Below are 25,571 nucleotides of genomic sequence, written 5' to 3'. Positions count from 1 at the left end.
CCAGGCAAAACTCAGCAACTATTGAGCTGCAATAACATAGTTCATCAGCCTTTCCGGTCTATCTAGCCGCTCTTGCCCACTGCTAAAGTTACAATGACCAGACAACCCCCTTCAGGACCGGGTATTGCGCATACCGGGAAGAGTGAACGTACCCTGTGACTTCAGTGCGTTGCCTGTCCGCCGTGTGACCGGATGTCCTGAGACTTTTTTTCCACGGCCCGTCTTGTATTATTCCTCGCCATAAGGAGAATCCCATCTGTATTTCCGTCAGGCCTTCGATTTTGGTTTGGCCGGCTCAAGTGCATTCGTTTTGAAGACACCAGTGCGGAGCGGCAACGCAATTTCGCAATTCGCAGAGCATATTGTAGTGTTTTCGATGCTTCTTGTCTTTGGAGATACCGTGGTGGCCCTGGTACTCCTTGAAAGCGCCGTAAATCATGCCTCTTAAGGCAAGGTATCTCGGATACTGAAGGGCATACTCATGGGCTATAAGTGGAGTGGAAATTCGCAGGAGCTGTGAGGCCAACTTCAACGCAGATTTGAGCTGTTATAGCTTTACCTCATTATCCTTTAAGTCTTTGATGCCTGGATGGACTGCTGCTTTTCCATCGCCAAGCTTTAGCACCCGGGACTGTTGTGCAAGTAGATCTAACTTCAGCAATTGATGCCTACACCCCTATCATGTTTTCTAAGCAAGATCGATACCGCGCCACGTTATACCTCCGGAAGCGATGTATCACGTTGGACTAGGGGTGTGCAGGCTGTTAATGACACTCGACTGGAAGGCAATTTAAATACCGCGTAATATGATATATGCTAATCGTCAGCGTAACTAGTGGTATCAGTGGCTTCCGTTCACCTCAGATGCCACCCCATTCGTATGGATTTGGCCATTGGCCAGCGCTTTCTGCCACGGCAAAGGCTCTCTCGCAGGCTTTACGGGCCCCAGCGCACCCTCCCGACGCTTCTGCCACTCTTCTATGTCTCTGTGATCAACAAAATTCCCATGGAACCCGAGCTTCAATTTCAGAGGCAGATGGAGCGTGGCCACGGGGCCTGCAGCAATCTTCTGAGCGTCAAAGATGACGACATCGTTCCGGAGCACATCGAGATGGTTGAGAAGCACGATGATGTACCCTTCACCCTCTGCCCCTCCATTCCTCGGGATGAAACTCGGCTCTTGGAACGTCATGGTCGGCCCTGCGAAATATACATCCTCCTCGCCGGTCTGCATATCGTTTTCAGGATCCCAGGAGTAACGTGCAATGCAGTTGAATAAGCCACCAGCCGGTGGCCCACATTTCTCAAAGTCGTAAGGCCTGCTGGGATCAATCCCTAATTGCCAGAAGTGACGATACTTCTTGGTAACCCAGCGGTCATCGATGCGGGAGAACTCTCCACTGGTCGGCCAAGTAAATGCTGGGCTGACCTTGGTGCCTGTCTTGGCCTTTGGGTCGAATACCCAGCGGTGTGTCGGGCTGCTGAGGCGGTTTGGCTTCAGCGGCGCCCCTGCTGCCACTTCCTCTTCTGTTGGGAACCAGAAGAACACGTTCCCGTCAGCCACGGTAAGATCAAGGACGACCTTCCCCTCCTCGTTCTCGTAGCATCCGGCTACATGTCCCTGAAAGCCTGTGGTACTAAATCAGCAAGGACTAGACGGATGAGTATGGGCAGCAGACTTCGCTAGCATGGACTTACCATTATCCGCCTTAAACCAGATGACATCCTCTTTCTTACCACCACGTCTCGGGACTAAACCGTACCACTGGTCCTCTTTTGGGTCCCAAGCAAACTTGTTACCCCCTTGCTTAAGCCGGTCCAGGGACATCTTGAGCGGGGTCAAGGGGAGGACCATATAGTTCTTGGAGATACCACAATCGTGGATCATGCCCGCGTAAGGGGCTTCGAACCATAGCTCCTCAGTCTTTTTGCCGTCGGCGTCGAACGTCCAAGTGACAACGTCAGCGGCGCAGTCGGAGCCATCAGTCCCAGCCTCGTAGGCAAAACACAGCATCTCACCCGTATCGGGGTCGAATTTGGGGTGTGCAGTGAACGTGGGTGCCAAGATCTGTCCTTCAAAGTCGTACCGGCCAATAGTCTCCAGCGTCACAGGGTCCATGGCGAACGGCGGGCCATCTTCCTTGCTGGCGAGTAGCATACCCCGCCAGAAGGTGATGTTGGTGTTAGATGCTGTCCGAATGACGCCCTTGACGCTCTCGTTGTCCGTAAACGGGTTGCGATATTTACCAAAAAGGTTACGGCGCGCAGCGTTCTCGGCTACATAGCGATCGGTGCGTACGTAGCGCTGCTTGAAGTCGGCATGTCCATCCACGATCCTAATGGCCGTCACGCTGCCATCGCCGTTGAAATGGATGTCGTCCTCGAAAATTGGGGGGAACCGGTGGTCTGGCTGGACCCTGTAGAAGGTGCCATTGATGTCTTTCGGGATATTCCCCGTAACTTCGAGATCGTATATATCTCCTTCAAAACGCGAGGGTTTGTTCATTCCTTGGAACACTGGCGTGTCCGGGAATTTGTGACCCGTGCCGGTGTTGCGGCCCTTGGCATAGTTGGAGTTGGTCACTTGGGGTTCGAGGGCGTGAATGTGTGCCATTGTGTTTGAGAATGTTCCTGGTCCTTGAGGAAGCACTTGATCGTAGATGCTCTGCTTAGCCTACTCCTGACACCGATCGACAAGTACAAGACATTCCTTTAACTACGCCCATCAGGAAGTCGAGGTTTACGGGTGAATCTAGAACGTGGAAACTAGCTCGGCTGTCTCTCTACAAGGTCGGCAGTTCTTTTTTCCCCACAGACACTCTGTATTGTTGGAGTAGTTCGTCCCTATACAGTAACTTATATGCAAGGATCTACCTTCAGGAAGTGGGGTATGCATATTTCGGTAGACATTCTCTGGTCAGAAGACGGAGACTTCCAGCATGTAGCAGGTCAACTACAGCACTTGTTCGCGAATTGAGCTTAGTGCCATTGCCGCTTTAGCTCATTCTTGCTTTAGTAATTGCTCAGTCACCAACCCCGACCCCAGCAACAGTGTCAACTATACAGAAAAGGACGAAAGAAACGGAACGAGAACATCGTCGGGTGATGTGGGGCACATTTGGAAACATGCCAGCCCCCACATGCAGTGAAGTCCTACGATGTGCCCCACCATATGTGGCTCTAGTACTCCTACTTCATACGAAGCACTCCTCTGAATATTATCTGATTTCGCAAACGAGCAGCGAGGAACCGATATCGAAGTACAGTGGCGGATGTGTTTGGCAGATATGAATTATCGAGCATGTATGAAAGCAGTGTTCAGCACGTGCTTAACTATGCCGTACGAGACCTCGTACCTTTAGTTTGAACGTGGATGCAACATCTCTGACCGCAGCCTCATGAGTCTATATTTCACGTCCTTTGCGCTCCTCTCGCCTAACAAGCCTGCCATTTTCCAGCTCTAGCACAATGTCTACATCTTGAATCGTCTCAAGGCGATGCGCAACCGTAATCACAGTGCACTCTGAGAACGCTTCAGCCATGACCGTCTGCATCTCCCTGTCTGTGTGGATGTCGACGTTGCTTGTCGCCTCATCAACAAGCACGATCTTGGTTCCCATCACTTTATGATGCAAGACAGCACGCGCTAGGCAGAACAATTGTCTCTGTCCCTGCGAGAGACCAAGGGTTGAAAAATCTGCCTCCAGACCACCTTTCGCGGAGATCTGATTCAGCAACCCAACCTGTGAGAGTGCCTCTTCCATGAAGGCATCTCCGACAACAGCAATTTGCGAGGGTGCACCTTCTAGGTTGAAGGGAAAGAGATTGCCTCTGACTGTGGCCTGAAGCTCGACAGGGTCTTGGGCGATCACCGTGATTCGCGAGCGAAGGTGTTGGCGTCCAACACCTGAAGTATTGATGCCGTCAATTGTCACAGCCCCGGATTGATCAAGAAAGTGGAGCAGAGTCAAAACCAACGAACTCTTCCCACTAAGCGCTCATTTATTAGTATTACTGGAATTACTCTGAGGACGGGTGAACCTAACCTGCCTGTACGGCCAACCACCCCAACCTTCTGCCCTGGCTCAATAACAAGAGATATATTATTCAGCACTTTTCGCGTGTCTCCAGGGCTAGTTACAATAATAAGCACCATATGATTCCATAGATAGTAGGAAATCGATGAAATGAGACTTACTTGTATCGCGCACAAACGCCCTTGAGCTCGACTCCACCATAGAGCGGCCAGCCCTTGGGCAGCTCAGGTTCGTCACTTGGGTCCTCTTCTGTTGGTGTCTCCTCCAAGAATGATCTCAGCCTTGCAATAGCACCCAGAGACGTCTCCATTCGAGTCCATGTGCCAATGACGTTGGCCATTCCTGTCCCAAAGTTGATCACGTTCAGCATCGCCAAGCCGATTGCACTTGCTGAGCTGGTGTGAAGTAAGTTTAGTGCTAAAGTAACCAGAACAACCGCAACAACCATAACAATGAGTTCCAAGACTAAAGTAAGCCATCTTTGTATACAGAACATAAGATAGTAGGGTTTCTGGGAGAAATCGAGAAGCCCAAAGCTCTCGGATAGAGTTTCAGACTGCCATGAAAAGGCGCGGATATGTTGCACGCCAGCTGCAGTCTCCGAGAACTGGGTGTATAGTGGGGACTTAGCCTCCAGGTCGAGATGGCGCATCTGGCGTGAGGTACGAAGGTAGAAGTGCTGTACAAGATAAACTGCTACAAACAAGAACGGGATGACGACCGCCGCATAGTCAGCTCCAGACACGATGATCCCGAGACTAACCAGATTATCGAAGAACACTATCAGAGTAAGTTTTTCTGGCGCACACAGGAATGGAGAGCGAAGTAGAGTTTTACCGATGGAGAAATTCAACATAACCATTGGCAAGGACTGGTTGATTATAGACATGTCTTGGCTGAATCTATCAGTAATGAGATGGATTGTAAGCAGACAGAATCGATACTTTCAACGTTTCGACTAACCTGTTTAGAAGAGAGCCTGAGTCAGTAGAGGACAGGAATCCCACGGTTGCACTGTGACCGGTTAGCACAGTCCTGATTGCTTCTAATAGATACTTGCCGCATCGCCGTCTCCAGCAACATTCGGTGGAGCTTCTCTGCTGATGTGGGTGCAACCTTGAGCATGTAGAAGCTATCCGCCATAGTTAATTTTGAGGTTTCGAAACAAGAGCAGCATGATTCTCACGCAAGCATTATAGCCGAGGAGAGGCATGAAGTCACTCCAAGTGTGGTGTATCCGGCAAAATATGTCTTGTCCTCAGGGTCTTTAGCAAGCCAAATGCGGAGGAAGATGTCTGCACGAGTAGGTCTGTCAGAAACTGTATGAGAAAAGCTGGAATGTTTAATTACAGGGCATCTGGGACCAAAGCATATTGATAGCAGCCATGAGCATCCAGGTAAGGTACTGCCAGATTCCACTTGAGAAGAAGTAGAACCGGTAGAGTCCTAGATCGCCTCTCTGCCGTTCAACGTTCTTCGCGTCGTCCACTTTTGTGGTAGCTTTGGGTGTCTCCTGTGGCTTCGGTGCCAGCGCTTCACTGGAGACTGATCTCTCATGGTGGGACTCCTCATCTGTCACGAGAGCCTCAGTCTTTCGTAAATGATCGATAAGGGCATCGTTATCAGTCATGTCTTGTGCATTGGATCGCACATCGAGATTTCCTTTGCCGTCAAGCACAACCACGTTGTTTGCCAAGGCAATATGATCGACTGCAAGAGTTAATTCGTCGGTATATACTTGGAATCGATTACTCACCAGAATGAGTTGCCATGACGACAGTCGTGCCCAAAGCCCGAAGAACGCCATTGGATCCTAGGAGTTGATATACGATTGCTTTAGAAGTCCTGTAGTCCAGTGCACTGAAGACATCGTCCATGATCAGGATAGACTTTCGAGAATATACGGCTCGAGCGAGTGCCTTTACGTCAATCAGCTGTTGCAATTTCGCTCGAGGTTTGATGAACGCACCACTCGCTGCCTCTGTCCACCACTTAGAATCGCGCCGCCACTTCCAGCAAGCGCTTTATCGCCACCTGATATCTCCTGCAGATCCTCATGGAGCAAGCAGCATTTCAAAACAGTGTCGTACCATGTCTCGTCGAACTCAGTTGGCCCGACAATATTGTCTCGGATGGAGATGTTTCGTAACCACGAGACCTGATCACAGTACCCGATGCTCGTCTGATCTATGCCATTTACAGCTCCACAGATTGAAGCTTCACCCACCAGGGCCCTAACAAGTGTTGTCTTTCCAGATCCAACGGGACCGACAATCACTGTCAATGTGGAAGGTAGAATTTGTAGGTTTACTCCTTGCAAAACCGGCTCAGTATCGATGGATGGAGCGATGGATGCATCAGAGAATTCAATTAACGGTTGTGTTGTACCAGTGCGTTTATTTAGTAGCGATGGGCCACCGTTCCGTAGTTTTATGCCAGATTTCGACTCCGCTGGGTGCACATTCTTCTGTGTTGCGACTGGCATTGGCGCACTCTCAGGGATAGCAACACTTTTTGCACCTGGCCGTGGTGTTAATAGGAGAAAGTCTTGGATCCGAGAAAAACATGCCAGCAGGCTGGCTGCCTGCGGAAAGCCAACGAGGAGGTTGGTCATGGGTGCTGAAACGAGGCTGGTCAACGAGAGGGTGGCAAAGGTATCAGCCGCATCAAGGCCTTTGGAGGCATTTGTCCAGAACAAGCTGCCTGCAATGACAAGAACGGGTGTGTTCGTCGTGAAGAATTGTGCTGTTCAGCTGTCAATAGTCAACTCGCTAGGAACAGTTGCCAAAGCATCTTACCCAGTGCATGCATGTAGATTATGATCTTCCTGAGGTCCTTGGACTTATCGATTTCACTTACGCGAAGATCCTGAAGGCGCTCCACGACGAAGGGAGCAAGTCCAGTCATCTTGATGCTCTTGATTTGCCCTAATATGTGGTTAGTGGCAGACACACGGGACTGCACCGCCTGGTTCCAAGCCTGCCGAGCTGGTCCATTTTTCTTCGCCAGAAAATGGGACGATGCTGTAGATACTGCATATCGTTAGTAGGCTTTGGCTGAGAATTACTCTTCTATATTCTTTGCCACTTACGCACTGCTGGTACTACAACGAGAAAAGCCGCAGCTCCGACATATCTGGCTAAGAGGAACACACCAATACCAAGCTCAAGAACGCCTGCCCAAAGGTCATGCATCATGACGAATCCAGCCTCGATACTGTCTACATCAGTGCTCATGAGCGTGACAGCGGCCGATTTCTTAGCTGTGGCCAAGTCTAGCTCCAAGGTTTGCTTGAAAATTGCAGACACAAGCATTCCGCGATTCATCGTAAGGCATCGGTAGACCGCATGCTTATAACACGCCCCAGTCACCTATTCAAGAATCAGCTTCAATGTAGAGCGTGAAAGGAGCTTCTACTCAAGCACACCGCCAGACCGAAGTAGACAAGGCCGGTAGCTCCTATGAGGCCGCCGATAACTTCTCTAGATAGCTCCTTTTGGCCGACTGCTCTGACAATAGTGTGAAGTAAGAAAGGCTGAGCAAAGGTAAAAGCCGTGAAACAGAGTCTTGGTACTACAATGGCGACAAGTGGCCACGCAAGAGCCTTCATGCTAGTGATTGGTAGGCAATAACGCAACGACTTGTCGGCTATACAAAGTCAAGTTAATAAAAAAAGAAAAGATAAAACTATGCAGGCTAGAAAGCTAACCTTCTTCCCACCTTCTCTGGAATCGGTTGGAAAGTCGTTCGGTGGAAAATTCGAGTCCGATCTCAGGCAACTCGTCGACACTAATGGCGTTTCTAAATCCAATCAATAGCGTACTGTTCACCCACACGAAAAGTGACCTATTCCAAAAGCCACCCCGTGTCTCCGGACCAATTGACGACCGACCATATCCAGGCTGGAAGAGCGACTGCTTGGGAACTTCCTCCAGCGAGACTAAAGCCAGCTTGAGGACGGCAATAACGACTTGCAAAGCCCCAAAGCTGTCAAGTCCCCCGCGATTGATATAGGATCGCGCCCGCGCCACGTTGAATAACATGGTGATGGACAGAAATGTGCTTAGGAAGGAGGATGATCGAAGTGACCGTCGATGTTCAGCGTAAGTTATTGCGATCACTGAGAGTATTGACGCGCAGGAGAGCACTGCGGCGGCAATTGAAGTGCCATTTCGTAACGAGGAGCCATCGCGGGTAGTGAGGACTGTATTCGCTAATTCAATCCCAAGTAGGAGTGTTGCGACGACCTGCGACATTGAGGTTAGCTGACCGAGTAGAACCATCGTAGGGAACCGCTCGCAGTCATACAAGCTTCGTCCAAAGTAGCAACCCGAGCCTAAAGCAAACTGGCTTGCGTAGAAAACGAGTTAAGTATAGCGGACACACAAAAAGAAGCAAAGAGGCTGGTAGGCTCGTCAAGATCGTATGCTCGAAGAATAACGTGAAATCGAATCGCGTGCCGACTTGGGGGCCGAAGGCATCATCCCCATCCCAGTGGGTCGCATTCGCAGCGCGCGAATGCAGGGACTCCATCGTCTAGGATAAGAGCAGGCTCCAATTGTGAAGTCTACGATGTGAACAAAAGGATCGCGAGGCATCAATGGGGTCGCATAGTGTTATTACACAGCTACGAAGGCCTGCGAGTACGGGAGTAACCTCACCATCTTGGTAGGTTATCAACACGTGATCTTCCCACCACCAACAGGGCGGAATGAAATCTGGTCTCAAGCTGCACCGTAGGACAAGCCAAAATACAGGTCTGGGGGGCGACTCGGATCACGAAGATCGGCAACCTAGATAGGTAGGAGCCGAATTGGAGACGCGGGCCGACATGGCTCTGAGGTAGAGCGATAGCCCCGCAATCCCCAGACATCGCGGCAGGGTCACGGCGAATATGATGAAGTGGCTTGCGGACTTAATATGCAAATGGTAACAGGTTTATGCCGTTGGTTCAGGTTCATGGAAAACTCCGCCCCAGCGCGACGCCTGTGCCGCAGTGAGCAACATGGAGGACGAGAGCCATTCGCTGTTGGTTGTTGGCGAGCTCGCTAACAGAAAGCAGGCCATGCATAGGTGGCTTACCGGGCAGCCGAATGTGACTGGTGCAGCGTAATGCCTGCTTGTAACTGCAGGGGGTCCTAGGACCTTACGGTGGCGAGATCCTTATGTGAGAATGTTATGTCAGTACGTTAAATGCATGGCATGACGAGAAGTAATGCAAGTATGTAGATTGAAGTGACTGACAACTTTAGTAGAAATAGGTCCTAAGTCGCGACAGTAAACTATATAGCCGTATTTCTACTAGAAGATTTTGCTTTTCCTTCCCCAGTTCGGTCTTCAATTGGGTGAAATGGTCGAGTATAAGCAGAAAGTATCGACTATGGCAGGTGAAGAGGTATCGTATACGCTTATTCGGCGCAATACCGTCTTGTAACTAATTACGGCCTCAGTCAGTTCCGACGACTTGGTATTTACGAGTCTCAAAGGAGTCGAAATGGCTTATCCATCTGCTGTCTATCGTGGTGCTGAGCATCGCATTGTCGGCTTTCGGAACAACAGATCGAATGCAGTATATTAGTCGAACCTGGAAGGGAAACAACAACCATTCGTTAGCAAATTATGAATGCGTGCATAGCTACTCTGTTGAGTTGCTCTCCATCGATCCTGCAATGATCTATATAAATGGCTTCATCCGGGACATCGAAATTGACCATCTTGTCGATACTTAGTATGTTTTCCCCCATTCGCGACCATGTTCTGATAGTTGCTTATAGAATCCTTAGCTCGAATTCATTCCGCCCGTCACGGGTGTTGAAAACCAATCTGGAGAGTAGTATTGACGCAGATGAGCGAAAGTCCGAGTCAGCAGAGATTCCACTTGAGGATCCTGTATCGAAGTGCGTGATTGAGCGTACGAAGCTTCTGCTTGGCAATGTTCAACACGAGGAGGTCGAGGCGTTACAGCTACTTCGATACGACGCAGGTGGACAATTTCGTCTTCACTACGACTGGTTCCCCTTCGTGGCAAACAAGCGCAACGTATCTGAAACTGCCCCGGATCGTGATTTCCAACGTCTCGGGACAATTTTCGTGTATTTGAACGACGACTGTGTTGGCGGTCAGACCTATTTTCCTTGCCTTCCAGGGGTTTCAGAACAGGCTGATGGTGAGAAGTTTTCTCGCACTGATACTGGCAAAGGTTTATTGGTGAATCCTAAAAGGGGGAATGCTGTCTTCTGGAACAACATGCATGCCAATGGAACTGGAGATACCCGACTTTTCCATGCCGGGTTGCCTCTCCAATCAGGGGTTAAGCTGGGGATTAATATTTTCACGACATATTTTCTGGACAGTCCTTTGATAGGCTGAGGGTATTTGACATTTTATAATGGGAATTAAGAATGTCTCAATGACCTAGTTGATAAAATCACTATCGTCCTCGATTTCTATTCAATGGACCGATTTTGGAGGCTATACTGAGAATTTTTGAGCTATGCATCTCCAAGCACAAAACAGTGGACCTTTTTCGAAAAGTTACGAACAGGAAACCTCGTTTATCTCTTTGCCTAATGATTGACGTTCTGCTCATAAAAATATACGAACGGGTCTTCTACTTGAGCAGGGGAACAGTGTGCAAAACGATTAGTGTGTGTACCTACGACTGCTGGCTAATAGTGGCCATGGCATCATTGCAGAGCTTTCATATGGTAGCGCTGTGTGTAAAAAGTGACCCTAATAGGTCCTGAATAATTACCTCTCGTAATGTCATCCACAGACACATAGCGCGTGCCTGAGTATTTCCTGGCGCGAGACGGTACTGTACGTGTGCCACATACAAACCATCATAGCACATGTCCGTTTACCGGCACACTCATCCATTACGTGTAGCTGACGTGAGGTAATACTTGTGGCAAAGAATGCCGCTCTTGCCATGTCCCAGCACGGCTGCACGCAATGTCTAAGCTGAAGGATCGCGGAACATAAAAAGTACTTATATCTTGAAAAATACCTGTTGTTGTGACCTTTGCAGAGACCCTTAACGTTTCAGTGAATCTCCTTATATTCCGTGCTTACTACAATACCTCTCAACAAAATGCAGCTGTTCAGGTCAATTGCTCTGATCGCTATCATGGCTGGCGTCGGTCTCGGAGCCACAGTCCCACCACCTGTTATTAAGAGAGCCGACCTCCAGAGCCCCGACGATGGCGGTTTCGGAGCCTGTGAGTACAAAATATTCAAGAAAGATCAATAAATTGAGACTAATTTGAGTTGTAGCGCCGAACTTGCCCACAATCCCTGAGAGGGGATTCTCTATTCCAGAAAAGAAGGATTGAATTCATGGCGATCCGTGAACTCGGATAGGCAGATATGTACGGGAGAGATGCAAGAATTTGGTGAACGGCGTTATTTGACTCAACTTGGACGTCATACCATGTACGATCCATGCAATGGAGATTGATGAACAGAGAGCTATCTTGCACCTGACTGACATGCATTAACCGTACCCTAGTACTGATGGATACCAATCAGCCCATGATACGATTATGCAGTTGGCTCGTCGCGCCGGTGACCATCCCTAATGTAGAGCTTTTCGTGACTGTGCCGCTTGAAGGATTGTCATGTGACTGCGTTGGTCCCTACTCCGAGACGAAAGACTCTGTACTAATGTACTCTGTCAGAAACACAAAGTTCACCTGAATTACCACTTTCTTCTCGTGAGTGCCTAGACGTGTGTTATCTCTTCTCCACTTTTATCAGCTTTTATTTGTGTAGTGCTACCCGTGCATTAATAATATATTCAATGAGGCCTGCGGAGGCGAACGTCCCAAACACTACCCGTACATTAAGCCACGAATTAGAAAAGAGGGAAAGAAAGAGAGAACAGAACCGTATTGCACAAAGAACCTATCGTGAGTCGGGTTACTCGCCTGTGTGAAAGAACTACAAATATTCATGACTTCTCAGGTCTCAACCAAAAGAGACGTTTGCAGGCATTGGAGGTGGCTATTAAGCAATCCTCATATGCCACCAGTCCATCAAAGCCATCGGCTTCCGAAGATTCAAGGATGGAAGGTCTCGTTACCCCACTCTATCGTCAATCGGATTTGATGCTGAATGCGAACTCGAGCGACATTTCAAATTCTGCCCCCACGTCTGACATACTAGGCGAGGCCTTCGCTCAACCCAAGCCGTGGCCAGTGGCAACAGGTCAGTCAGTGATACCTGGTCTTGATGAATGCCACACATCAATCGAGGTCCCGGATGTGCCAGAGCCAGGGAGCCTTCCGCACATTAGAACGCCTCTCCACATCGCGATCCAGAACAAGAATGCGGCATTGGTCCAATTACTTCTACGAGAGGGGGCTGATGTAGCTAGGCAGGATCATGATGGCTCAACAGCCCTACATCTTGCGGTAGAGTCAGGACAGGAGGATATTGTGAGTAATATTCTGACGAAACCTGTGGATCGGAATGCGTCAGACTACTCTGGACGGACGGCGTTATTCAGGGCAATAGAAGCGGGGGATCATGCAGTCGCAAAACTTCTGTTAGATTCTGCTTCTGACCCAAACGTAAAGGATATTTGGGGAGACACCGCTCTTCATCTTGCCGTTAAGGCGAACTCAGAAACCTTGACTGCTCTACTTCTTGAGTACGGTGCTCATATTGATCCTTAGAGCCTATTTAGAAATGAGTTGAGATGAAAAAGAGTCATAGAAGTCATTTAATTGAGCACTAGTATAGCGCTTAGCTGATTAACAAACTCTATTGCGTGGTTACCTGGACCAGTTAAAGACGACTCAGACTGCAAAGATGGACAGCAACTCGCCAAGACAGTCCCGGCGAGTTCGTCTTAAGCAAAAAGCCTACTAGGTAACCATCAGGACGACCATTCATTGGCTTTGTGATACGGTGCCCAAGGGGGCTTGGCTTGAGTCTATAATGGTATACGCCGGGTGGGTTCCCCACCATCTTTCGGTCAGAATAGGAGGAACTGCCCCACATCGGTGGAACCCCTCTCTTTGTGGATCACCTCCCTACTGTGTAAGGGCCTGGGTTTAGTTACATTTAACTTATATGGGTCTGAGTGACTCAGCTATGAATAAGGGACCAACTCCGTAAAGAGATGTCTTACTGTATAGCCAATTCATTGTGCAGGGATTATGGTGCATAGCTTCTATTCTCAGGTGTAGCTTGAGTGAGCTCAGGCCGAGCTTGGGGGCAGACCCCTGTCAATCTCAGGCTTAAAGCAGCGAGGCTCAGGTCTGGATGGCCTCCCTACGGCGTGATTTCTCCAATTTCCTCGCTACCTACTCCCCACGCTCCTCGGCCATATTTAGCCTGTAGATGCCGACGTTACACCTTGTTCTGGAGCAGATCAGGCAGAACCTTGGGGTCCTCGCGCGACCCCGCGCCGGGTCGCGACTGGCCCTCCGGCAGAGCCAGCGAAAGGGGCGCGGGGGCGGAGCTGGCCTCGTCGCCAAACAGGGGCGCGCGCAGGTCGTCGTCGTCGACGCGCTTGCCCGTCACCGGGTGCGGGTAGTGGAAGGGCACGACGCGCGTGTCGGGCCAGAGCATCTTCTGCTCGATCAGCTCGTCGGGGCCCCAGGGGTCCTCCGGGTACGTCTTGGTCGGCCACGGGATGTAGTTCTCCTTGGTCTCGGACCAGCCCGTCTCGAACTCGGCGTGCCAGAACGGGAAGTACCGGTAGCGGAACAGCTTCCACACGCCGTCCTCCTTGATGTACTCGTTCTCGTACAAGCCGCCCTCCCACCACTGCACATGCCCGCGAGGGTGCGTCTCTCGGATCGACTTGTGCGTGCCCGCCTGCATCAGGGCGCGCATGCGGCACCAGGCGTGGGTTCCCGTGGGGTCGACGTCGATGATGTCCTGCATCATGATGTGGTCGAGTAGAAACCCGCGGACGGGGCCGTTTCGCCCCTTCACGAAGGTGTTCTGGAATCGGCCGTTGTAGAGCCTCTTGATTCCTTCCTTACCACGGTATCGGGAGCCCAGAAATTCTACATAGGCGTCTGGGTGGTCCGAATACATGTCGACAACCTACAGCTATTGTGATTAACAACGCAAATGTGGTGAATGCGATAGATACTGACCTCATTATAGAGACACTTGTCTAGGTAATAACCATACTTGAAATGAACCTTTCTCACTTCTGCCTCATCCGACACACGAGACAGCTCCTTTCGCAACAGCGCGACTTCCGCCTTTAGTTCTGCAAGCTCTGATCCCATGATGTATATTCTAGAGATAGTCGAAGCTGGAAAGAGATAAGAAAGCCACTTAAGCCCACTGAAATGTAAAATGTAAACTGTAGAGTCCTGGATTTCCCCCAGGTGGCCCGAGGCAGTATATATGCTTGGATCGGCTATGCGCGTCGAGCGTGATTCGGCAGATGTATTCGACGTCGTGCGGAGAATAGACCCCTGACCACTGGTGCAGCTTGGCTAGGTGTCCCCCAAAGGGGCACACGACCATCGCATCTCCAATTCCTTGAAATGTGCTACTATCAATGGGGTTTAGTAGTTTCAATAAACCGCGGCCGGTTTTCCTATGCAGAGGCCAGGGATGCCATTATTCGAGGGCGCCCTATGTGGCACAACATCACATATATACCACTCACCACTGACTGCAGTCTTCCCTTCTGCTGATCTATCTGAGTTCCTTGGGTATCAGGAGTTTGAGGATATAGAGACTTTCAGCTTCAGTCTTGTGCCTGGTAATGCTGGATAAGCATGCAGAGTTTTATACCTTTAACGAGGTCCGCATTGTCTGCTTCAACACCGACAGCTTGATCGCTTGGCCCCTTACAAACCCTTTACATCGAGTTCCGCCTAGTTGTCCAGGCCTGATCAGCATCCACATGTATCTTGGGTACTTCGATTCCCTCTCTGAGTTCCTTCTTGCGTTTCCATTCCGCACCGAACCGGACATCCCGGTCTCCGACGTGCTTCTCGAAGTCAAACTGGCCGTCTTCCGTGAAGCTCGTCATGAGTTTTGGATGGCCCAATGGCAAGGTATCTCCTCGATCCGTCTGCCAGAGATGGTACACTTTACCGTACAGGTGGACCACCTCCTTCATCTCCTCGGTCTCAGCGGCCTCCCACGCCTGTCGGAGACCAGGCGCCGTGGGGCCGGGCATGATGAGCATGCCTGACTTGACCTCGAAGACATGCGAGTGCCACAGCTTACGCTCGTCTTCCGGCAGGTCGGCGTAGAGCTTGGGGGTGATCATATACTCGATGCCGATGAGCTTGGCCTTCGGGCCAGGCCCATCGTAGAGAATACATTGGCGTACATCCGAGGTAAGATGCGAGCAGTAGTGGTTAGTCTCTACATGACGGCCAGGCTCGTCAGCATAAGTGTGAAAGGCGTTGAGGTGGGCGCAGATCTGTTTGACGGGCGTAAAGTCCTGGTGGAGAGGTTAGAAGAAGAGGTTCAACCAGGGCGCAGTGAGAATATTACTTGTATGAAGCCAGCTCCGGTCTCTAGGACCGAATCTTTGGTCGAGATCTCGCCACCGGGAACATTCATTGTAAGAGCGCTGTAGATGTGGTATCCTCTGCAGGGCTCTGGGCATAGAATGATGTGCTGGTGTTTGCGATGAACGGCCTAGCTATCAGGCTTCCAGGCTTGTGCTGGGCAGACAGTGAAGCGATCTTTTGGCCTCACCGAAACCATAAACTTATTGGGCCTATGGAATCGGTAGGCGTTTGATGCGTAACTGTGTCGCCAGAAGGCTCCTGATGTCATCGCGACATCAGCCCCGCAGCGCGGAGAGGGAGCTCCATCCTGGATTGAAACTTCAATTTATCTCACTCTTTACATCGGAGGGCCAGCGGCGTTTTTCCGAATTGATGGTCTGTGGACATGCGAGCTTGTCCACCTTTGAATAGCAATGTAGATAACGGTGTTGCGTGCTGTTATGCCAAGAGCTTTCTTAGTGATGACTCGCGGGTGCGTGTATAGATGCGGCCTGTTGCAGTTGGTTGGTTCCTCGAAGCAGCCCGATGCGTGCAACCCTCCTGCAGACCTCGACATTTAACTCTCTGGACAGGTAAGGAAAAAATCCTGCAAAGGATCCCATGTATACTGGATTTCAGACACCTCACGCTTTATTGCGCCGACGCTTACAACATGAACGCGAATCTGGCATGCGTCACGTGTTGCTGCCCCTCGGTAACGACCCTGAGGGATCCATGGATGGCGCCGACATTATCCACCACCTGGGCAGGCCGGGATGAAACGGTCCCACCAAGGTGGATGCCTCCCGACCTACCACCCTCGACCTGACCTCACGACGCACCCTTCTCCTGCAGCCAGCAGTCTTCGCGCGTTTGGTTGCTGCCGTATCGCAGTTGTTTCTCGACTGCCTGATCCCACGGCGGATGATGCGCTCGCCTAATTGACGACACACGAGCCGCACACGATGGCCGCCTCCCGCCGAGGCCAACCGGAGCTTCACGTCCGGCTCCCTCCCCGATCCCCGGGGTCGGGTACGGGCCTGACGACGGGCACCTCGCTAGCCGCGCCGCAGTCCGACCTGCCGCCGATATCTGCGCTGTTCCTCATCGAGTTCGACGTCAAAGCCGGCTACACCCTGTCCTGGAAGGCCGCACTGCCCGACATCGAGCTCGAGGGCGTTGTCGAGTACAAGTCCCTGCCGTCGGGGCTGCACACGGTGAAGGACGACCTCATATACTTCGTGCACGAGGGCTTCGCGGGGCTGAGCGCTTTCGTCAATGCGCCGGTCCAGGACAGCGAGGTGCGGAATGCGCGCATGATCGCGGTTGGCGTGCTCGTGCCCCTCAGCTACGGACGACTCGGCCGCGCGTGGAGACATGCCGAGGGACTGAAGGAGATCGCCTCCAAGGTTGCAGTGGACGGCAAAGATACGAGCCTTCTCGAACAGTACTGGGCTAAGAACCAGGCGCACGAGGAGGCCACACAGCAGGATGCCATGGCGTCCAAAGAGTCGCTCGAGTCTTCGACCGTCACCTTCCAGGAGCAGCCAAAGCCACCACGGAAGCAGGGGCATACTAGGAACCGATCTGGCTCTGATGGGGGAGGATTGCTAGCTCCGGGACACAAGCTCTCGTCTTTTCACCCGGCATGGAGCCTGCTAGCATTGTTAGACACCTTTGGGCCCCTCATATTCCCTATCCAACGAGCCGCGTTGTTACGAAAGCGTATACTTATATCCTGTCACGTACCTGTCCAACAGGTCTGTGACTTTGGTAAGTTTCTTGATCTAGGTTTTAAATGCTGTGAAAGCATATCTAATGTTGCTCTAGTTTATGATATCTCAATTCTGTCCAATATACCGCTGCCGACCTTTGAAAATCTCCCTGCCGAGGGACCACCACACCGGTTGCGACCATTATTTACCATCGGAGTGCATGACATCCCTTCTCTCATGGAAGATGCCAAGTCCAAGCGGCCAGGGCCATCACCAGAGCAAGATTCCACAGCGAGCTCTGGTTGGATAGCATGCACTACCGATAGCATCTTGGCAATGAAGGACACGCTCTGGGACGTGCTGATCACTATGCCGCCACCGCACGCCTCGGCTGCTAAAGAACACGTCTGGCCTACGGTGGAATATCCCGGGGGGACGGCTATCAAAGCCACACAGCGTGACCTGCGGCGGTACAAAGCTCTCCGAGCCGGCCTGTTCCGAATGCAGGGCCACAGCAACATTGCGGCCGAGAGCCCCGAGTCTCCACCAACGACGCCGCGCGTGCTCAGCAGCCCACAGAAGCAGACACAGGACGACCCGCTGCTGGACGAGGCCGAGAAGATCGTGGAGCCCCTCTCGTGGACGGCGTTGGCCTACAGCGGCTTCATGTGGTGGGCGTCGGCCGGCGAGCAGGCGCGGTCCGACGAGGCTGAAGAGGCCTCGCACGATGCGTCGCTGCTCGCGGACGCGGCGTACCCGAACATGACTATGCCGATGCCTCGTTCAGGTGATCTGTCGGCATCTCTTGGCTCCCTTGGCGGGCGTAGGACGTCATCGGCAGGCGGCCAGAACGCGCTGCTCCCGCCTGACGAGGCCAGGGCCGAGTTGGCCATCATCACCTACTTCCACCGCCTTACCTCGCAACTCCTCACCAGGGTATCGGACATTGTGGAGAGCAACGGCGATTCAGATGACGCGGGGAGCAATGCGGACGACGACCCCTTGCTGGGAGGGGGCGAGGAGGAGGACGAGGACGAGGGCGAATACGATGCACGTGGTGTCCGGATCACGAGGGAGGATCTCAGGCTGATGGGTCTGGATCGGTGGAGCCCGAGCGATGCGGAGTTCGTGAAGGAGGTGGTAGACGCGTACTTTGGCCGGGCGGCGTACATCGAGGGCCAGGCGGTCGAGGTCTGCGGAGTCCGAGTCTGCTAGCACCTGCGACGGCTCTTTCGAATTGCGCTGTAAGTTTCTATAGAGTCTCAGGGTGCAGGAACGGGATGGCGTTGGTGTATTATTTGTGTATCCTATAATGGCATATTCTTCAACTCTTTTATTTTACGGTAACATCTGCTGAAGAACTGTACCCCCGAGTCTTTCCCGTGGTAGGGCTTGTAGCACCTTCGCAGAGTTGTGTATGTATATGTGGCACCAAGGCGAGACGCCAAAAAGACATTCGGTGGTGAGGGACTTGATTCTATATGTTTGACCAGGGAGTTTGATTCTAACCGGACTGCGGGTTACCACAAGAATACAGCCGTAGTCAGCATACTCTAGTCTCAGCTTATGCTCACTTTGCATAGGTAGTCTGGCTAGGTAGTCGGGTTAGGTAGTCTGGTTAGGTAGTCTGGTAACTACGTATATGATAGCCCTGTGGGGCGGTTGAGCTAAGAATAAACCCGGGAAACGACAGAAACGCGCAGGGGGCGAGGGGGGGGGGGGGGGGGGGGGGGGGGGGGGGCGTTCGGCAGCAGTCTTTAGCGGGCTCGGGCGCTGTCTTAGGGGCCAAGGCGCAGACCCCAGCCTGCCCAGGGCCGTGGATGGACCCAGAAGCCTATCCGGATTATTGTTTCGCCTTCGTCTTTTTCGCGAAGGGCCACGATTCACAAGTGAGCTCCCTGCGTGGGCCGGGGTCCTCTTTGGGCACATGGGAGTTGCTACGTAGCTCGTTTGCGTGATCCGGCCGCCATCATATTTCTCGACGTTGCGACCCAGGCCGTGAATGTGAGACTGGGCCAATTTCCTCCCTCACACATCTTCCCACAGGACAGGCCCGGCCTACAGCGTCCTCGCCCACCATGTCGTCCGACTACAGCTACGACGAGCAGGGCACCTTCTACCCCTTCTTCTTCTTCACCATCACCTCCGTCGTCACCCTGCCGCTCACCTACAGCCTCCTCCGCCCCAGCACCGATGCGAGCGCCATCGCCCCCCGGGTCCAGAGCCCCTTCAAGGCCGAGAACCAGGCCATTGTCGATGCCCAGCGCGCCACCCAGCGCCGCAAGCAGCGCAAGCTCAAGCGCGGCCTCGTCGCCGTCCTCGGCTGGCTCTTCATGGCCGCCAACTTCTGGCTCGCCCTGACCGCCCAGCACACCACGGCCAAGATCTGGAACCCCTACGACATCCTCGGCATCTCCGACTCGGCCTCGGAGAAGCAGATCAAGTCGCATTTCAAGCGCCTGTCCCTCAAGTTCCACCCCGACAAGATCCGCCCCGACCCCGCCAAGAACGAGACCATCGAGTCCCTCAACGACAAGTACGTCGAGCTGACCAAGGCCTACCAGGCCCTGACCGACGAGGAGGTCCGCAGCAACTGGATACAGTACGGCAACCCCGATGGCAAGCAGGGCTTCAGCATCGGCATTGCCCTGCCCAAGTTCATCGTGTCCGACGGCAACGGCAAGTACGTCGTGCTGGTCTACGCTCTGCTGCTCGGTGTCCTGCTGCCATACCTCGTCGGTTCGTGGTGGTACGGCACCCAGCGCATGTCCAAGGAGGGCGTCCTGATCGAGAGCGCCGGCCGCCTCTTCCGCGAGTACCAGGACAGCGACGAGGAGGGCCGCCTGATCAGTGCCCTGAGCACCGGCAAGGAGTTTGAGGAGCAGCTCAAGGGCAACCAAGCTGACTCTGGCCTGTCCAAGATTGAGTCCAGAGTCATTTCCGCCGCCGTCCTCTCCCCCAAAGATCAGGAGAAGCTGGAGAGCGTCGACGGCGTCAGGAGGAAGGTGCTCGCCCTCCTCTGGGCTTATCTTGGTCGCGTCTCCTTGGACGACCAGGCTCTAGAAAATGCAAAGTACAAGGTTGCGCCCATTGCCGTGGCTTTGGCCCAATCCTACAACGCCATCTCGCTGGCTTACGGCAACACCAAAGCGATCCTCGCCTCGTACACAACCACGCAACGACTCATCCAGGCCGTTCCGCCCAAGGCCTCCCCTCTGTTACAACTACCTCACTTCACCCCCGATATCGTCAAGGCTGTCGAAGGCGAATCAAAAGCCCACTTGACAGTTCAGCAGTTCATGGATCAGTCAGACGCGCAAAGACGCAGTCTGGCCGTCGGCAAGGGCCTCCTCTCTGAGGAGCAGTACAAGGAAGCTGTCCATGTTGCAACCCAACTGCCGCAGCTGCGTGTCGCCAAGGCATTCTTCAAGGTCACCGGCGAAAAGTTCATCGTTCCCTCGTCTCTGGTCAACTTGGTGGTCAAGGGACGAATTGTTCCCCCCGGAAGCACCAATGTACCTGCTGTCAAAGAGGCTGATCTTGAGGATCCCGATCCCGTTGAGGGCGACTTGAAGGCACTGAAGGAGGACTCTGGAGATCGCGTGCTCCCCCCGCTAGCTTTTGCCCCTCGCTACACTCGCAACCACTCTCCGAGGTGGCACATCTTCCTCACGGACAGCAAGCAAGGCAAGATGGCCGTTCCTCCTTTCACCTTCACCACATTCGACAAGCCCATCTTCGGCGCGGACGGCAAGCCAACTTTCAACATGCAGACCCTCAAGGCGCAGTTTGCTGCCCCGCCAGGACCTGGGCACTACACTTTCGTCATGCACGTCATCTGCGACAGCTACGTTGGCTTCGACACCAAGATGGAGGTCACACTTGTGGTGGACGATGCAGAGAAGGCAGTACAGGTAGAGGCGGAGGATGACATCAGCGAGCCGGAAGAAGGTCAGTATTCGCACTCCGAAATACAGATATCCTTGAAAACTAACTTTGATCCAGACTCCCTTGCCGGCCAAATGAACGCGCTGCGCGGAAACGGAGCGCCTACAAAGCCCAAGAAGCAGTCAGCAGATTCCTCGGACGAGGAGGAGAGCGGGACTGACGAGGAAGATAATGACACAAGTGATACCAATACGGATACCGAAGACGAGTCGTGATCCAAAAAATTGTACATTCAGCTGCATAGGGATGGCGTCGGTGGCGTTATAGTGGGAATACCAACAGCGGTATGCTCACTTTTTGGTGCTTCAGAGATGTCAGGGCATAGCAAAATAGAACATTTGACCAACTCCTTTATCGCACGCAGGCTACCATTGTGTCGACTTGGATGATGCATATCGGCCTCTCTTGAACCATTTCAAAACGCACTAAATTCTACTTCAAAGCTCACCCCTCTTCGCCAGAAACCATGGGGTCCTTATCCTATGAAGTTCAATATAGCACGCCAACTCCTAGAGACCGCATCTACTTGAACTTGGTTATGATCCGTCCACGTAAACATTGTCAAAGCGAAAAACCTATACTCCGTATACCAAGACCCCATTAGTTCCCCACTCTTAGTCCTGGCGTCGGCCCGCCAGTGCAGCTTATCTATCAGTTTACATACAGAACCCTCTTGACCTTTTCCAACTCTTCCACATCATTGCAGGAACCATCATGGAGGTAGAAAAGGCAAGAGTGCTGATTGTGGGCGCTGGTGGAGTCGGGATCATGGTAGGTGACTCCCAGAGCACATTTATCCCTGCATTATATCCTATAATGCCTCAATAGTCACGTCTTTCACGAGTAACGCTGACCTCCGATCACGGCAAAGGCGGCGTACGCCCTTGAGGTCGGCGGCAAGGCGGCGGTCACACTTGTGATGCGGTCCAACTATAGGCGAGCCCAGGACGCAGGAATCTCAATAGACTCAGTCGACCATGGCAAGGGCATTAGAGAGTGGCGACCAACCGAGAGTGAGTTCTCGAATTCAATGAACTGTGCCCTTGTGTTATATACACGTGGGTGGTCTAGTCTTCTGACACTGACCCCCTTGTCCTAGTCCGCAACACCATCCCGGATGTTTCTCAGGAGGGCATCCCTCCCTTTGACTTTATTCTTGTGACCACCAAGAATATCCCCGATGTCCCTCCCACAGTGGCGGACCTCGTCGCGCCGGCGGTGTCCCCCGGCCACACGGCCATCGTGCTCTCGCAGAACGGGCTCAACATCGAGAGGCCGCTCCTCGCGCGCTTTCCGCAGAACCCCATCCTGAGCAGCGTCTCCATGATCAGCACGACCGAGACCTCGCCGGCCGTCGTCGTGCACGACTTCGCGGACACGCAGAAGATCGGCCCGTTCGTGCCGCAGCCTGCGGCCGAGGCCGCCGCCCGCCGCTACGTCGCCGTCTACAACGGCAGCGGGCGGCTCGCCGACGTGGTCTACGACGCCGACGTGCCGCGCGCCCGCTGGCACAAGCTCGTCTACAACGCCAGCTTCAACCCCGTGGCCGCGGCGCTGCGCATGGACACCACGCGCATGCGCATGAGCCGCCACGTCATCGACGACCTGGTGCGCCCCATCATGCTCGAGGTCGTGGCAGCCGCCCGCGCCGCCGGCCACGTGCTGCCCCCGGACCTGCCCGACGCCCTCATCCGCGTCGACCCCGTCGAGGCTGCGTTCCGCCCCAGCATGTGCCAGGACGCCGACAAGGGCAACCTGATGGAGGTCGAGACCATCGTCGGCGAGCCGCTGCGCGAGGGCGAGGCGCGCGGCGTGCCCATGCCGACGCTCCGGACTGTGTATGGCATACTGAAGGGCCTGCAGCTGCAGACCAAGGTTGCCAAGGGGCTGTGGGAGCCGGCGTTCGATGACGACAATCCGTATCGGTAGTCGTAGTAACAGTAATCTAGTTATGTCTCAAGGAGTGGCTTTCGATGGCTCAAAAAGAAGATTACAACTTCGCTACAATTCTTACGGCGTAAACAGTGCATTTATATTGCTGGCAATCTCTATGCTAAGCTAGCAACGTCATATAATCCTCGTCTGCTGCGATGCGCCGCATGTGGCTTGTAATCCGTACGATCTAATAGCAACACGTTGGACCTAGGTCGGTTTGGCTTATGCATCCCTTCGTTCCTTGCATGACTGCTTAAACCAGCCGGTCCGTGCTCAGTTAGACATCCGAATTGGGAAACTTCCAGGCGAATAAGGAATTGCCCCCAGGAAAGGAAACTTCCGCAAGGGTGATCTTCGAGATATTCAGTGGCGGGGCTGCGACATCCCTGTTAAGGAGCCTTGGAGGTATGCAGCAGAAGTAGAGGGTAAAGTAGCTTATTTCTGCCCACCCGTCCGGGAGCATAGGTCAGGAAACATAGGTCAGGAGGTGTATCTCGCTACATTGCCACATGATAGTGATCTTATTTCATCACGCATCTGGGGTATACGGCTTCAGGGCGGGTACTCTGCTATGACTTGATTTTCCTCAAACTCCGGTCCTTGTTGAATGAACGAGGCCAGATGTACGGTCACTCGCCCAGAACTTAGCATTGAGAGCCTGAGACATTGTCATGGTTTTTGAAATTTTCCCTGGTTGTTCTTACAGATGAAGTTCCATAGTAAAGTCACCGTTTAGGGCGATGACGACAGTCGAATTGGTAGAGACAATCGAGAAGAGTCTTGGTGAACACTGATGGAGAACATACTCCACTTACAACGAAGACAAAGGTAACCTCGACCAAGACGACAGCACTATGGCTGACCCAACAAGAAACAACAAGCGCATCCCATCATTTCGTATATACATGCACTGCGTCACGCCAGCGAAGTGCCGGTAGCGGTAGTCCGTAATTAGCCCCACATGTATCAATGCATCTCTAAAGAACTCAGTGCATGTCCTTTGCCTCCTCCGCCGTATCCTCATCACCTTTGAGCTCCTTGGTATCCTTACCCCTGATCTTGCGGTGCTCCACCGCTAGGGCGCCGAGGAGACCAAGAGACGTAAGCACCACGGGCACGAGCCAAGCGTGTGTCAGTGAGCCGTTGACGACATTAAGCACCCGGGCGCGTAGTTGGCCCGTCAGTCCATTCGAAATCTCCCTCAATCCTCCCGCCAGCGCCTGGGCAACACCTACCCCTATGGCCGTCAAGCAAGAAGCTGCTGTCATGAATGGCCAAATGGAGCCAAGCGCTGCGACGCCCATACCGCCTGTGATGGACGCTACAGTCTTTGGGAGCACTAAGGGTAGCATGTTTATTCCTGCGTGAATGGGGTCGGCGCCTTTGCTCGCTTGGAACCAACTGTCCACCTAGTCGCTCTCCCAATGACTTGTATAACGCGCTTCGTTGCCGTCTGTTTATTCGTATCTCGTGATTGAAGGTTAGCTAGATATTAGGAGACCTGCAATTAGGCCAAAGAGTCCGATAATAGAACAGAAAATCTCAATGATGAGCATTCTGATGAACCTATCCAAACGTCAGCATCACCTACCAACCTCTGAGAGATAGAGGATGATGGATGATAAATGCTTACAGGGTAGGGTCTGCCGCATCCGCAAGTGCAGCACTGCTCCCGACCATGCCGACAGACACGCCACAGATGAGGCTGCACATGCCGACGATGATGCCACCCCAGAAGATGGCGAAGCCAGTACGGTATGATTCAGTCGAGGACAGCGCCTCGCCCTGGAGGGCATCCAGCTTGGCCAAGAAGATGATGGCTACAATAAGACCGTAGACGGCGACAATCTCACAGAAGATGATGGACATCATATTTTTGGTAGCAATGCGAGGTGCCCTGACCCCAGCACTGAGGATCGACGTGCCTGTAATGAATATACCCCTGAAATCGCCTTTAGTACACGTCCAAGGAATGCAAGAAGGGAGAAGATAGGGAATATCATGACAAGGTAGGGGAAAAATAGACATACCAAGCCGCCCCAGCGACGGAAAGCCCTATACATAGTCCTAGGCCGATGCTCGCCCAGGTGGTAGGCGGGATAGACTCAAGGAAGTCCCCGAACTATATTCTTTGTCATTAGACTGAGGTTCTCCACGACGGCGAGAGTAGCAGACATACGTTGAACGCTTCGCCATTGCCTGTGACGATCATATCTGTGGGGAGCAGACTCAGCATCGCAACCGACTTGAACATTTTTGCAGGCTTCGAGATTAGCGAGAGGACAATGGGTCCACTCACAGATGCCTATGACTGCCAAGGCAGAGGTCACCGCCCCAAGCTTCATCGTCTTGGTGGCCGAGATTGGCGCCATGGAAAGGGAATGTACGGCTTTGAGATTCGAGCGTGTGATTGATACTTGAACCGTTGACTCAATTGTGATTCAAGGTTTCTC

The 25,571-nt window shown here is 52.7% G+C and overlaps 9 protein-coding genes across 9 annotated transcripts; 4 read left to right on the top strand and 5 right to left on the bottom strand.

Moving 5' to 3' along the window:
- Positions 1–841: 841 nt before the first annotated feature.
- JN550_000500 (uncharacterized protein) lies at positions 842–2,614 on the bottom strand (the record flags this gene model as incomplete). Its single annotated transcript, XM_049316594.1, has 2 exons — positions 842–1,629; positions 1,699–2,614. 2 exons carry the CDS (start codon positions 2,612–2,614, stop codon positions 842–844), a joined length of 1,704 nt encoding a protein of 567 aa, XP_049177789.1.
- Positions 2,615–3,404: 790 nt separating this feature from the next.
- JN550_000499 (uncharacterized protein) lies at positions 3,405–8,080 on the bottom strand (the record flags this gene model as incomplete). Its single annotated transcript, XM_049316583.1, has 14 exons — positions 3,405–3,990; positions 4,199–4,432; positions 4,532–4,817; positions 4,875–4,939; positions 5,001–5,051; positions 5,119–5,169; positions 5,224–5,332; positions 5,388–5,747; positions 5,794–5,956; positions 6,007–6,782; positions 6,836–6,964; positions 7,129–7,408; positions 7,465–7,685; positions 7,747–8,080. The coding sequence occupies 14 exons, from the start codon at positions 8,078–8,080 to the stop codon at positions 3,405–3,407; spliced, it is 3,645 nt and encodes a 1,214-aa protein (XP_049177788.1).
- Positions 8,081–11,130: 3,050 nt separating this feature from the next.
- On the top strand, positions 11,131–12,715 carry JN550_000498 (uncharacterized protein; the record flags this gene model as incomplete). The annotated part of the gene is made up of 3 exons (XM_049316572.1): positions 11,131–11,257; positions 11,548–11,658; positions 12,003–12,715. 3 exons carry the CDS (start codon positions 11,131–11,133, stop codon positions 12,713–12,715), a joined length of 951 nt encoding a protein of 316 aa, XP_049177787.1.
- A 679-nt stretch (positions 12,716–13,394) lies between these two features.
- Positions 13,395–14,290, bottom strand: JN550_000497 (uncharacterized protein; the record flags this gene model as incomplete). Its single annotated transcript, XM_049316561.1, has 2 exons — positions 13,395–14,099; positions 14,153–14,290. The coding sequence occupies 2 exons, from the start codon at positions 14,288–14,290 to the stop codon at positions 13,395–13,397; spliced, it is 843 nt and encodes a 280-aa protein (XP_049177786.1).
- A 584-nt stretch (positions 14,291–14,874) lies between these two features.
- On the bottom strand, positions 14,875–15,590 carry JN550_000496 (uncharacterized protein; the record flags this gene model as incomplete). The annotated part of the gene is made up of 2 exons (XM_049316551.1): positions 14,875–15,468; positions 15,522–15,590. The coding sequence occupies 2 exons, from the start codon at positions 15,588–15,590 to the stop codon at positions 14,875–14,877; spliced, it is 663 nt and encodes a 220-aa protein (XP_049177785.1).
- Positions 15,591–16,485: 895 nt separating this feature from the next.
- Positions 16,486–18,450, top strand: JN550_000495 (uncharacterized protein; the record flags this gene model as incomplete). Its single annotated transcript, XM_049316538.1, has 2 exons — positions 16,486–17,293; positions 17,351–18,450. The coding sequence occupies 2 exons, from the start codon at positions 16,486–16,488 to the stop codon at positions 18,448–18,450; spliced, it is 1,908 nt and encodes a 635-aa protein (XP_049177784.1).
- An 863-nt stretch (positions 18,451–19,313) lies between these two features.
- JN550_000494 (uncharacterized protein) lies at positions 19,314–21,398 on the top strand (the record flags this gene model as incomplete). Its single annotated transcript, XM_049316527.1, has 2 exons — positions 19,314–21,186; positions 21,241–21,398. The coding sequence occupies 2 exons, from the start codon at positions 19,314–19,316 to the stop codon at positions 21,396–21,398; spliced, it is 2,031 nt and encodes a 676-aa protein (XP_049177783.1).
- Positions 21,399–21,897: 499 nt separating this feature from the next.
- On the top strand, positions 21,898–23,112 carry JN550_000493 (uncharacterized protein; the record flags this gene model as incomplete). The annotated part of the gene is made up of 3 exons (XM_049316516.1): positions 21,898–21,954; positions 22,055–22,196; positions 22,283–23,112. The coding sequence occupies 3 exons, from the start codon at positions 21,898–21,900 to the stop codon at positions 23,110–23,112; spliced, it is 1,029 nt and encodes a 342-aa protein (XP_049177782.1).
- A 992-nt stretch (positions 23,113–24,104) lies between these two features.
- On the bottom strand, positions 24,105–25,372 carry JN550_000492 (uncharacterized protein; the record flags this gene model as incomplete). Its single annotated transcript, XM_049316505.1, has 5 exons — positions 24,105–24,457; positions 24,620–24,684; positions 24,752–25,060; positions 25,149–25,240; positions 25,298–25,372. The coding sequence occupies 5 exons, from the start codon at positions 25,370–25,372 to the stop codon at positions 24,105–24,107; spliced, it is 894 nt and encodes a 297-aa protein (XP_049177781.1).
- Positions 25,373–25,571: the final 199 nt, after the last annotated feature.

This window comes from Neoarthrinium moseri, assembly GCF_022829205.1.
Source record: "Neoarthrinium moseri strain CBS 164.80 chromosome Unknown scaffold1_Wmoseri_CBS_16480, whole genome shotgun sequence".
Lineage (NCBI taxonomy): Eukaryota > Fungi > Ascomycota > Sordariomycetes > Amphisphaeriales > Apiosporaceae > Neoarthrinium > Neoarthrinium moseri.
Note: the sequence above shows the minus strand (reverse complement) of the source record. Positions and strands in the feature narration are given on the sequence as shown.